The sequence below is a fragment of the Scatophagus argus genome, chromosome 3 (assembly GCF_020382885.2).
Source record: "Scatophagus argus isolate fScaArg1 chromosome 3, fScaArg1.pri, whole genome shotgun sequence".
NCBI lineage: Eukaryota > Metazoa > Chordata > Actinopteri > Scatophagidae > Scatophagus > Scatophagus argus.
Genome location: NC_058495.1, coordinates 8,965,765 through 8,979,236, shown reverse-complemented (window position 1 = coordinate 8,979,236; position 13,472 = coordinate 8,965,765). Strand labels below are relative to the sequence as shown.

Here is a 13,472-nt window from a genome sequence, read left to right as displayed (position 1 = left end):
GTCCGCTTGATTTATGTACATCATAGCACCGCCGGGCGGCATTTGTCTTTCACAATGTACATTACTTACCGGACGACGTCCTGTGAATAAATATGCGCACCACAGCGGCGCCTGTTCGGCGATCCTATTGGCTCCGTGTAAAATCATATTGGGTGAATGTAGCCAATCCTAAATCACCAAACCCACACACCGAAAGCAATTTTTTTTATTCAGTTAAGCTGCAGGAGGATGTATCACCATGGGCTGCAGCGAGCAAGTTAGTGCTCATGCGTGATTGTTGATTTGCAAAAGTGCACGGCGGAGTTCTTCTCTGGGCTTCCGTTATATTCCGTTATAGTCAATATTTTTATTCTTACCACGAGGCGAGGCGTAAGTCCTGCTCCCCGCAGCTCATTCCAAAAACACAACTGAGCTATCATCACGTTGCTGCCAGGTTGGTGATGTTGTGTCCCTTGAATGCAAAAATGAGATTTCTGCTGAACAGTTTAGTTAGAAAAGTTATTCTCAGCTATGAAATATCACTGCTGCTGTGTATTGGTGCAACTATGTAATATTTTACTTTCCAAGCTGTAAGATCACATTATTTTATCACCTGTGGAAAGTGATAAAATAATGTCATCTTATTTATTTATTTATTTATTATCCTGTCTTGACTACAGGTTTAAAGAAAATCTTATGCTCACTAGTTAGCTGTTTGGATAGAGGCAGCTCTTTGAAATATGAATAAGATTGTCACAACGTATATTACGCCTTTGCTGATCTTTTTACTTAATGATCACCATTTTATATTTTTATTTAAGTTGTTTATGCTCTATTCTGAATTAAATAATACAGTGATTCATTTTAAAGCTGATTTGAGCATTGATTCAGTGGATGCAATTTCTGTATATGTATTGTAGTGCTCCCATCTGCTGCAAAGTTTGTGCCAAAAAGTTGTAGCTCAGTGTTACATCTCTTATATTTAGCAAGATATAATAGGCCCTGCCTTCACAAGTGGGTGATTCATTTCTACTACTAAAATAACCTGTCTTCTTTTTCCAAAACAATATATTTTTTTCCATCTCATGGTGTCAGACCACATGTAGCCCGTACTGTCACAACCGCTGCCAGAGAGCCACATAGGGCCATCTTTTTATAGAACATGCCCTTAAAACACTGAGAGAACATTTTCCACTTTATAGAGCTTTCCGATCATACTTATATATTTATATATGTGTGTGTGTATGTGATGCATTCTCCCATATGCCTTCACTACAATGTAACTGACTCTGTGACCCCATTTTTGCTTAACTAATCTCAACATTTAGCAAATGACCAACTTCTGCAGAAATATTTGCATGCTGCTGCAAGCTTTAGCCCTTACAAGCTTCACAGTAAGTGCTTGGACGAGTTAACCACAGAGAATGATGGAAACAGTTTGACTGACGCATTGCATTTTTGGTGTTTCATAATCTTTCTTAAGTCCATGCAAAGCAGGAGATTTGCTCCCCTTTTCACCAGCCTGTGACGGCACGGGCTTGAAAGATTATTCTGCAGTTGCAACACTGACTGATTAAAAGTGCCCTGTACCGTGTGCAGTATTAGCAGGGGGTTACAAGTTCGCTGTAATTGCTAGTGTGCTTCACTGTTGTGGATGCAGTGTCAACGGTAGATTGAGGGAGTGAAGTGTGTGTTGCAGATTCTCCTGCTCTGGTAGCAAGTCGGTTGTGTGAGACGTGTGTCTGGTTGCATGCATGCTGTCAGCTGTGGAGGAAAGTTACGAGACAAAACCTCACGTGTTTTAAGATGACAGCCACAACGCAACTGCGTTTCTGCATGCAGCTTTATGGAATCTGGTCCCTTAAAATAATCTTGAACATCTGACAGAGGGACATTTGGTTTCTTGGTTTTCATGGATGGGTTTGTCTCTTCAGATCACATGGTCTGTTGGAGGTGCAGTAGTTGTGATTCCCTTGTCATCATTTTAAAATTCCTGTCAGTGAAATCTGGTCTTATTAGTGTTTCTCAACCCTTTCTACTGCATGGCCTATTTCTGTGTCTCAAAAAACTCTCCCCAAACTATCATGTGACATATTGAACTGCAAACCTCAAACAGATAATATACAAATGGTGATCGTTTAAAACTTGCACATTTTCATTGATAATATATGAAAAATGTCCAATTCATGGAGTTTATAATGTTCAGTTTAACTGTTTTAGAGGTGGTAATTTAGCTTGATTTGAACTGGGTTATACTAAGAGATTTTTCTAATATTTTGTCCACGCTTTTTGTATTTCTGAGGGTAAACTAAAGTGAATGTACATCCGGAGGATCGCACAGTTGAGAAACTCTCGAGTGGTGCATCAGAATAGAACCAAAGCCTGTACAAGAACGTCTAGCAACTTGGTGTTACTGAATGGGCAGAGAAGCAATGTTTATGCAGTCAGATGAAGTTAGCATCCAGTTTACATAGTTAAATGCTACCGGCACTGTAGGTGGCTGTATTCTGTCCCTGTTTGCTCCAGTCAGAACAATCCAGGTCTCCTGTTTACTCCCTATACTGTACTGTCTTTATGAAAGCAGCTTCACAACTGCTGTACAGTACAGTAGCTGTGAAGCTGCCAACAACATTCACATCTGTGCTCTTTTTTAAATCCAGTTTAATCCTGCATTTACTTTTGGTATCTGTGCAGTCGTGTGTGCTTTCGGTGGCTTGTATTACACATAGGTCTGGCACTTTAAACATCACCCCAGAAATTGAGAATATGTTAAATAACATGGTCATACAGGACTGAAACGCCACCTACGTTTGATTACTGGCAACGCTGATTCATGGACTGTCACATAATTTCAAATGAAACAAAGTTGTTAGATCTGAAACAGTCAATGATTAAGTGATCGGCGGAGACATCTCAGTCATATTGATGATCATTGAATCATTTCGGTCACTTTTAAAACTCAAGTAATGGATTAAATGCTACACAATCTCTTGTTTTGGCCTCTCAAAGGGGAGGTTTTCCCGCTTTTCTTTATCATATCACCATTAACTAGATATGTTTTTAGTTTTGGACAAGGGAAGAAATCTGGGGACACCACTTTTGGCTCTCTTCAATTATTTAATTATTCTTATTTTACTTATTTATTGATTTTTTTTTTTTTTGGACATTTTGTTGATTTAATTGTAATGAAAATAATTGTTAGTCACAGCTCCATTCTGCCAACACCAACTCCCATCGTGTTTGCCTTGAGAGGTGTAGCTGCTCTTCCTTGTGCTCCCAACAGTATTGTGCTCACTTCAGCTCCACAGGGCTGAAAGTGGGTCTTTGACTTGGCTGATAGCTTTTGACAGCTCACTCTCATCCTCAGTGGATCAATGGGAGCTCAGCGCTCTTCATTAGAAACATCAATGTACTGCACATTCCCACAGGCTCAGCAGCAAACCCATGAGCTCAGTCAGAGAGTGAAGATTTATTTTCTTTCTCTCTAAAGATTATTCTTGACTTCTGTGCACATGTTATTTTTTTCGTTTGAAGAATATTATTGGAATATAGTGGAAAAGGAAATTTAGTATTGACCGATATGTGATATTCATGTGAATATTGACAACAGTGTGCACAGTGTTGGTCTGACATTACCTTTCATTGGGTAAATAAAACATGATTGTTTGTTTAGAGATTGTTTTTAAAATATAGAATAATTTTAATTAATTTAATTAATTTTTTTTTTCTGATGGCCTGCTGCAAAATAATTCTGATCACTTTTCTCTATTTTGTGATTAATAAATTATTTGAAAAGTAATTGACAGATTAGTCAATAACAAAAATATTTTTTGATTGTATCGTGAATATTCCTGTGCTGTAAAATGAATAGATTTGGGAGGAGAACTAAAGTGATGTCATTTGATTGTCTGAAACATATGATTTATACCTGATTACCATTTCAAAAGTGAAAGCATAAGGTGAGACATATATTTTATGCTGTATCTCTCATACATAAGAAAAGCTGCTTTTTAAAATAAGAGCCGTTTTTCATAAGCTGATTTCTCTTGCTGAAATAAGCTTATTATGATTTAACTAGAAGTATGCTAGCAGTGTATTTCTTACCTTCCACTTTTTTCACATAAAATGCATAAGCTAATTAAAAATATGATGCTTGAATTAGTTCTTTCAAGTGTTTAAAACGGCCCCTGAGCAATCCTTCACTACTTTGCCTAACTGGTCTGTCTGGCTGCTGTTTACATTGAAATGGGGGAAATGAGAACTTTAATATTATACGAATGAGGTCTCTGAAGAAGTTTGCTATGTGTCGATGTCGGTTGCGGCGTTCATTGTAAACACGAGTGTTGCATCAGCAAACGCTTGGAATGATGGCATCAAGCATATGAAATGTTGTTATGTGCAACAGAAAACAAATAACACACATCCCAGACACACTGGAGATGCTAGTTGGTCACAGAGGTTGCTGTCTAGATGATAGTAAAGAGCATGAGCCAATGGCTCCTTTACCGTCAACATCATCTGCTTTTTGATTGGCTCTCTGATGATTTACACAGTGACAGAATTCAGCCCACCTGTTAAATCACACACACACAGAGAGAGAGAGAGAGAGAGAGAGAGAGAGAGAGAGAGAGAGAGAGAGAGATTCACAAACATGCATTCATACACACATTCACACAAGCAGCCAGCCTTTACACTGGGAAACGCAGTGTTTGTTTCAGTGTCTCTCTCTGGTCTGGTCATCAATAATGCATGGCTTTGGGAGGATGAAAGGCTGTTTTGGCTTGAGGCATGTGTCTCATATGGAGAGAGAGACATCAGCCTTAGCAGTTTCAACTGTACACCCATAGACAAAGTGAACACTCCTTCACATGGCTGTCCTCGGCAGAGCTGCTCATCAAGCTGAGAGTGCACACATTTCATGCTAAACGTCTAAATTAGCCTACTCAAGTCATTTCAGGAAAATGATTTTCTTTTTGTTCATCATGGGGTTGTGTAGTTTTTTGTTGTCTGAAGTAGAGATTGGCCAATTATGGACCTGGACGATTTTTGGATCTGATTTTCAGCATTTTTCCAATTAACAATTCCAGTGTTGGTTTGTTTGTTTTTTTGGCCAATTATTGATCAAATAAATACATTTAAAAATGCTCTTTGACCTCTCTCTCTCTCTCTCTCTCTCTCTCTCTCTCTCTCTCTCTCTCTCTCTCTCTCTAGTCACTCTGTGGTCTCACATAGTGTCTTGCCCACAACACTATCTGATTAGTTACAAGTCAGAAACACTGAATAGTCTGAATCTGAATCTGAAGTAACTTAAGTTATCACATAAATGTAGTGGCGTAATAAGTAAAATATTTTCCTCTAAAATGTAGTGGAGTGGAAGTATAAAGTAGCACAAAAACAAAAGTACCTCAAAAAGTACTCAAAATTGTACTGATGCGTGGGTCTTGAGTAAATTGTAGCTAGTTACATTTCATCACTGGTTTTTCTAAATTTTGACACCAAGATTTTCATTTTGACTGCAAACATATCTGTTCCAAATATTGGTTATGAGCTTCTTAAATTGTAAATAATTCGTCAGTGTCTGCCCTGAAAAAACAGTCAATCATTAGTCTGAAGTGGAGATTTTAGGATCTAAGGATGGAATATGCTGTACACATACGCCCTCATGTCACCTTGCGCAATATAGAAAAATTTACACTGAAGTTGTGGACTGATAATTTTTTAAAAGTAGATCTTAAATCTTAAAAGTCTTGAATCATCAAAGTTTAAAATTTCACTTTGTGATCATTTAATCTGTTTTAGATGTAGTTTAGGGAAAGTCTTGTAACTCATAGTTTGGTTTAGCATCGATTCTGGCAGCATTTCAAGGCACTTCTGTGCTTATTCTGAGATATACTGCTGTGTTACAACTTCTTTTACCCATAATGCATGATGTGGATACGTGATGCAACATTTCACCGCGCACAGCCTTACCTGACTTGAAGCCGGGCCAGTTCAGTAGACAACAGATCATGTAAAGACCTTACAGCAGTTGTTTGGCTGACACACATGTTAAATCAGCAGCCTTGCTAACTTTAAGTCATACTTTTTACGTATTTTGTGGTGATTACTGAACAGTGTGTATCATGTTGAGCAACTTGTTCTTCCTTCTCATTTTCTAGTGAACCTTTTGGTTATGGATATTCACATGTAAACACAGTACTGTCTGTGTGTAAGTGTGTGTGTGTGTCATTCTGTTTGCTGTGTGCACACAAAAAAAACCCTTTGAAGTTCCTCATTCACACTATACTCCTCTTCCCCATGTCTCATCTCTCTTTGAAGACCATGTAGCCATGATTATTAAAACCGCCCTCTTTCGACTTCAAACGTATGGAATGAATATGGATATGATATGACGCCAAACTTTCCAGCAACACCCCTCGCCCTGCTCCTGTCCTGCCGTGTGTAGAAGTTTCACATCCTCCGATTTTAAGCGATCCCATCCGCACATCCACCGCTTGTGGTACTGTTCTTTTCTAGTTTCATCTCAGGCGCTCGTTGTCCTTAGCTGGCCTTCAAACATTATTTCATCCCTCCACCTAATAATTAATTCAATGGTGATTTGAATTCATCATCTTTCGCTCACTGTTCATCCTCAAGGTGTTTTCAAGGGTGTCACGATACTGTTATCCTCAGGTGGTTTGGCATGCATGTGCAAGCCCAGAAACTACATATTGTTAGTGCTTTACACTACTGCTTCTTCCAAAGTATACAGTATGCTTTTATACCTACCTCAGATCTCAGTGTGCCCTCAAATAACACATACAAAGTAAGTTGCTTGCAAAAGAGGTACCACAGGATTATAAGGCCTCTTTTGCAAAAATATCAGGATGCTTTAAGATGTTTTTCATATCCTGACTTCACTGGGATGTTTGACCTTCATTGTGCAGACTGATATATATGTATATTTATATGCAAGATTTGAGCTGTCACAGCTGCTGGGGAAGTGATGTGCAAACTTGACACCTCCAGCACACCAACTCTGAAAATAAACTTTTTAGCAAAGCAGGAGACATCTTGAGTGCACTCGAACTTTCTTTGTGTTAAACCCTGTCAGGCACAAAGTGTTATTCAAAAGCAAAGAATGGAGAGGTTTTTAAGTAGCTAACTCACTACATCTAACTAAATGTTCACTGGGATGGATTATTAATCTCAAAAAAGCTTCAAGAGGATTTTTATGCCATTGTAGCAAGAACTGAAATCCATGAAGTTGGGAAGTAAATTTAAAAACTGACCTATGCTTTGGAAATAGTTTAACAAAACATGCAAACCCACTTGGCCATTTAATCCAATGGCCTTTCAGCATTTTTGATTTGACTGAAAATGTCAAACGCTGGTCGTTTAGCAGTACATCCTTTGTACTGATCTTTTATGTTTTATAAAAGATTTTATATTAAAACCAAGCCAGGTGTCTTTCCTCAAAAGTAGCTAGACAACAAACGAATCCTGAGGTGGTTTGGATGGACGTGGTGCCCTCTTCTCTGCTGCTGACGTCCATTTGGTGCCCTTATGTTGGATCTCTGACGTTCAATGGCACAGGCGACCAGTCGGCTCTGTGTATGGATCAATAGCTCTATCAGTAAACTGGGCTGCTGGTTACTTTTGTCTGGTCATGTGTTCCTCTTTTTCAAGTTCAAATTTTACTTCTTTGCATGAATTTGTAATAGCCAGGTGACGCTCTCTCTGTCACTTCCCCCATTTTTATCTCTTGAGCAGAATTCCGGCTAAATGGATGAAGCAGGATTTCAATGAGTGGAGGCAGGATCATTTTGCTACATAGGATTTACTGTGTATTTGTCCGTGTGTGTGTGCTTGCAGAAAGAGAGAGAGAAATTGTGTGAAATTTCCAACAGGAGGGAGCTGCTGGCTTGTGTCAATTCCAGTGGTTTGCTGCCCCACCTTTTACACATCTCCTCTATGTTTGCTCTTTAATCTTTGTCAGACCAATGAACAGTTGCTTAAACATATTTCTGAAATGCTCTTATGTAGATTGTTTTGTTTTTAAGGTTTTATCAGTGGCGTTGCATGCCTGGACCTGACTGCAGAGTGACCTTGTTGACATAGAGACGCTCTCACTTCAGGACCATGGTGAGTCGCCTTTGTTCGCTCTCTGTCTCTCGCATGCATGCACAAAGTGTATACTCTCCATCTCTTCGGTCTGACTTGCAGCCGAACACAGTCTGAGCTGGAGTGAAAGCACTGAACCAAAGGCAGACAGATGAATAACATTCAGTTTTTCTCCTCTGTCTTTTTGAAAGTTTGCTCTTTTTTTTCTTTTTTAGAAAAATTTCTATTTTTTTCTTACCCCTTCCTGCTACTTCTGGCACGACATAAGCCCTGTGCCCTCAGCCCCTGGCACCAACGATCATTGCCTCTCAACAGCCGTGACGGGGTGCCTGTGTCTGTCTCTAACACCATATGGGCCTCTCTGTATGTTTGGGTGTATGACGCCAGTGCCCTCTCCACTGCCATCTGACCTGCAAATAGAAACACAGTCTGGCCTCATTTTCCCTTTTATTGTTCCTAATTTGTTATGACCATAACTTGTTCCTTCAAATTATCAGCCACTGATTCTAAAGCTGACTTTAACATCTTTTATATCTACTTAGACCTAGATAGGTTTAGCTCCTGTAGCCTTAGCTATAGTAGCTGTAGTACATATAGCCTTTTAGATTTCTCCTGTGAATCAATCACAAGCACTGGAGTTAAACCCTAACTCCATTAATGACTTATTCTGCGTTCCCCAAGCAAGAAGTCTGAGCTGCTGCCCTTTGGGAGCATCGTCAAAGTGCCTCAGCGCTGAATAATGCAACCCTGCTATAACACCCTCATTTGCACATGACATGGTTAAGCCTCCTGTGCCTGTGTATGACATTTGTACCTGTGGGGATCATTGAATTTAGTACGCAGCAACTAGGTCCAACTCCATCCCCACCTCAACATATGTTTGGTTAGATAAAGCCCAGCCGTCGCAGGATGTCATTTATTTATTCTGCACTTTTTTCCTTTCTTTTTAATAGCCAATTGTTTTGCGAAGACAGACAGGAAAAGACAAACAGGTGTGCAGCCGTTTCAGTAGAGCTCTTTCTGTGTGCGCAAGGAGAAGAATTCATGATAAAAATCGTGGGCAGATTGTATGCTGCTGTATGTTGTTGTCCTGTCTTAAAAGGGTATGATGTAATTCTTCCCTGCCCATCTGAATAGTAAATGACACATTGCTGAGACCGTACAGCAGGATTTTCAAGCCAAAAACAACTATTGCTATGGACTTCAAGGCTCGGCTTGGCAGTAAGTAATGCTTCTCACAGAGCTGCACAGTAGTCATGGTGCACCGGTGCAAGTCAGCATAATTTATTGTATTTAAGCGCCAGTGAGTGCATCATAACAGAATCTATGGGCTGTCAAAACTTACAGGCTGTAACTAAACTACATAAGATGTTTCACCTCAGAAAAACAAATGGCAAGATAGAGAGGATATGACCCAAACTGTGGTTGAACCTTGATGTGTGTGAGCAGTTTCCTGTTTGCTTGCTTGCCTTCTAGTTCTGACTTTTGTCGCCTTCTGCAAGCGTAAACGGTGAGTTGAGCTATTTCAAAAAAACGAAGGAGAGGCTTGCTGCTCTCCGGAAGGCCCACCTCAGGACCAGCATAGAACCTTTTGACATTTATTTCAAAGTTAGTGCAGGTTCAAGAGCCACCAACGCATTTCGTGCGTGCTTCATCCAATTCATATGTTGTAGGAGTTTGACGAGTTCAAATTAGTCGACTGGTTTGAAAGTAACACGTAAAAATACAAAGCACAATTTACACAATTTAGTCTGTTACATTAAACGTTTTCCAAAAAATATTACGTGCTGTGTAACTGGGTCTATGGGTGACCCAAAAGCACAAAGATGACACCTACTGGACCACTGGGGTGTCTTACATACACTGAGCTCAGGAAATAGCTCCTGCATGCACATTAATGGAACAATAATAATGATCTGTTTAATAACCAGGTAGTATTTGTGGTGCCAACTAGCAGGGGTAGAATTTTCTCGCATAGGTTAAGAGACCATTTTATCTTTTCATGGTTGGATATTTGTCCTATGTGTTTGTAAAATCTAACATTTTGTTAAGCACAAGTTTATTTATGTGTTGCCTTTACCTCATAGCCCAACCCTTTTGGGTCCACTCGTGTAATATGAGTGAACTACTCAGCAGATGTCAGTTTAGCCTGCCGTATTTACGTTTTCCTGATGTGAAATGGTATTTATTCTGATTCATTGCATTTTGATGAAGTGCCCTGGAAATGCTCCTGAGCTCCCTGCCAGCCAAGCAGGCAGGCAGTTGCTCTACCCATATGCTGGTACAGAGGGATTTTACTGTAATTCTCTGTAGCGGTGGGGGTCACAGATTCATTCCTGCGCTTTAATAACAGTAGGATTATCAAGATTCAGCCAGCTAACCCTGGCCTCCCTTTCATCGCCTTCACATGGCTCACAGCTCCATCCAGCATCATCCATTCTCAATTTCTCTATTTTCCCATCCTGACTTTCTGCTCTTTTTGCACTTTTCCGGTAAATACTTTTTCTTTTTAGATTTGTCTTGTTCATCTTCAGTTTCTAATTCCTCTCTGCCCTCCTGTGTCCCATCCCCTCCACATCCTCGCTAATAACATGCCTCTATTAATTTTCTGAGGTCTCTCCTGTGTGCTGCCTCTCCTCTTCTCACCCAGACTGAGATGGGTTGGGCCTGACTGCGACTGAAGCACTGTTGCTAGGTGCCTAGGGATGTTCCTCTTTCCGTGTATGCTTGTGTGTGTGTGTGTGTGGGTGGGTGGGTGCATGAGAGACTGCATTGCTATGGCAGAAAGTTAGATGTTCTCTTATGTAAGCAGGTCTTGGCTGGGTAGAGCAGGGGTTTAGCTTGGGGATGCTGGCTCAGGTGGAGAGATGGAGACAGATGCTATTTTGGATGTACTGCTCTCCTTGCATCCTCCAAACACATGAGTTATTCACTCACACGTGTCTCGTACTTCTACCAAGATGAAAGGACAATTGAAAAGTGGTGTACTGTGGTGATGTGCAAATATCTGCTGTGACATTTCATCCCCAGCCATGTCTGAAAAGTGGTGACATGCAGAAAAATATTTTGATAATCCAATAATTGTTTAAATCATATATCAAGCAAAAATAACAAATACACTCTTTCTACAGGTTTTAGCATATTTCAAAATACACTTTTTTCTTTTTGTCGTTGATACTGTTCTCACAGAATGGTGTTTCTGTTTCTATTTCTGTTTTCGGTTTACAGTGATATGAAACAGACAGCAGAAAATATGAAAATCTGGAAACACTGAATGTGTAGCATTCTGCTCAAAATGGTCATTTTATAAAGGTAAAGGATACATTAACATTGAGTTGCTATTAGAGAAGCCGCTATAAATTGCGTGATTTTTTTTTGCGTAAATTTGCGTAAAAAACTAAACATGGATATCATTTAATCCAGCACATATGTTGGCCCTTGTGCATCTTTTGCTCATCGCTTCATCTGGTTGCCTTTTTATTATTCATTAAGTATAATTGTTCTTTTTGTATGCTTTGGAACAGTTAGGGTTACAGAATCTTCACCTCCCTACATTGAGTGTCACTCGTTTGCCACAAAAGAGACAAAACACACAAAGTTAAAGATGATTTTGATGATACCCGATAATGATTCTATAGATATCGTGATAATATTGTTTTTGTGAGTTATTTTGGCCCTGATAATCATGTAGTAAAAATCTGATCTTGTGATTTTCCCCTGGGTAACATTCTGTCATTGATCTCTGACAACTTCACTAATCTCACTCCTTCTGTGTGTCTTGCTGTCTGTTTTTCTTCTTTTTCAGAGCATGGCCCTGGCCTGGCTCCGGTCTCATCTGCCCAGTGCTAACCCAACTGCTGTCACCAGTATCAACCCTCAGCACTCTTCCAACAAAGCTTGCTGAACAGCACTGTGTAGAGAGCCATGCTGTCTGGGACATGGCGGCGTTCTGTGGGGCACCAGCAGTCTGCTGCAGCGCCTGTGGTGGCCTCCAGGGGGCTGACGGTGTGCGGGGTCCCCAGCGGCACGGTGGTCCTCGAAGCCCAGTATGACTACAACTACCGCGGGGCCGATGGGCGACAGGTCTGCATTAGGGAGGGCGAACGCTTTATTCTGCTGAAAAAGACCAACAGTGACTGGTGGCAGGTGAGAAAACGGTTCAAGTTTTCTTTGTCTTGTGTCTGTTGAACCAGACATGGACATCAGCGTTGTTCTATACACACAGTTTGTTGCTCTCGGCTCCAAGCCTGTTTCTTCTTAAAGCACAAATCCTCCATCACAGGCCATAAATATGTATTTTAATTTTTACAAAAAGTTCAGTAAATTCCTAAATTGCTGATCACTGTAGTTTTTATCACATGTTTCTCCAAACTGGAGTAAATAGTCCATTTCTTGGGATGATTTTCAGTCCTGTGCTTAGTGCCCTGGTGAGTGTTTCAAATAACTTCAAATAAACTGCAGTGAACATGTGAAGTAATACTGATGTTATTTTTTTGTTGTGTTTTTTTTTTTTTCAACAAGTTTTGAATAGCATTTGAGAGGAATGAGCTATATCAGGTATTAGCTACACAGGAAATACTTCAGATCAGTTCATTATTGGTTTTGACTGTTTTTATGGGATTATTTTGGTGGTCAGAAAAACAAAGAAAATACCGATGGACTTGTTCTTTAACCATCTTACATCTTACTAGAATCAGGAAATTCAGTTTAGTTACAAAGCTGTATGAGTGACAATCTGAGACACCTGTCAGTCAAGTAAGAATATTCTCAAATAGGGGTGGACGATATGTATTCTTCTTCTTGTAAATTCTTCTATCACATTAAATTTTATACCTCAGTTCAAATTGAGAAAAGAATTCAGGATCCAGTAATCGCGTGGTTGTTCTTGGCTATCCAGTTGTAGCAGACATCCAATATTCATAAATCAGTGCTAAGAAGGAACTGTGAATTAGCGACTGTATTAACAACTGTGACCATGAAGTGGTAAAAATTTATTTATTTATTTATTTTTATTTCAAGAGAGACGTTGTGGGTTTTGTCCATCCATCTGTTCGATGTCACAGAAACTGCACACATTTCCACTCACTTTTCAGGTCTCAGCTGTGTTGGTTTACGCTTGCTTGGACTAAGTGGATCTGCATGGGAGAAAAAAGCAAAACCATCTGTAAATCTGTTTGTTCTTTGACAGGTGCGGAGGATTGGGGCAGCCAGTAAAACAAAGCCATTGTATGTTCCTGCCACATATGTGACAGAGGTACCCATTGGCCCAGTGGCCTCGCCACAGCGCCTCGTCATGTCTGCCTCGCTCAACTCCAACCTCAGGTTTCTGCCAAGGGTGTCGCTCTCTCCCAGCCCAACGGCAACAACCTATAATGAATTGCATCAAGGTA

General features: G+C 40.1%; 1 protein-coding gene across 4 annotated transcripts in view; it reads left to right on the top strand.

Annotated features, from left to right (window-relative positions):
• Positions 1-201: 201 nt before the first annotated feature.
• arhgap9 (Rho GTPase activating protein 9) overlaps positions 202-13,472 on the top strand; it is a 38,332-nt gene continuing 25,061 nt past the window's right edge. For 3 of the 4 annotated variants that reach the window (XM_046383240.1, XM_046383239.1, XM_046383237.1), the window contains exons 1-4: positions 202-433; positions 8,022-8,103; positions 11,888-12,228; positions 13,271-13,469. In XM_046383240.1, coding sequence (XP_046239196.1) covers positions 12,007-12,228; positions 13,271-13,469 — 421 coding nt within the window. In that variant the 5' untranslated portion in view covers positions 202-433; positions 8,022-8,103; positions 11,888-12,006. Of the gene's footprint in view, positions 434-8,021; positions 8,104-9,219; positions 9,304-11,887; positions 12,229-13,270; positions 13,470-13,472 lie in introns of all 4 variants that reach the window. The other variant, XM_046383238.1, reaches the window with a different exon arrangement.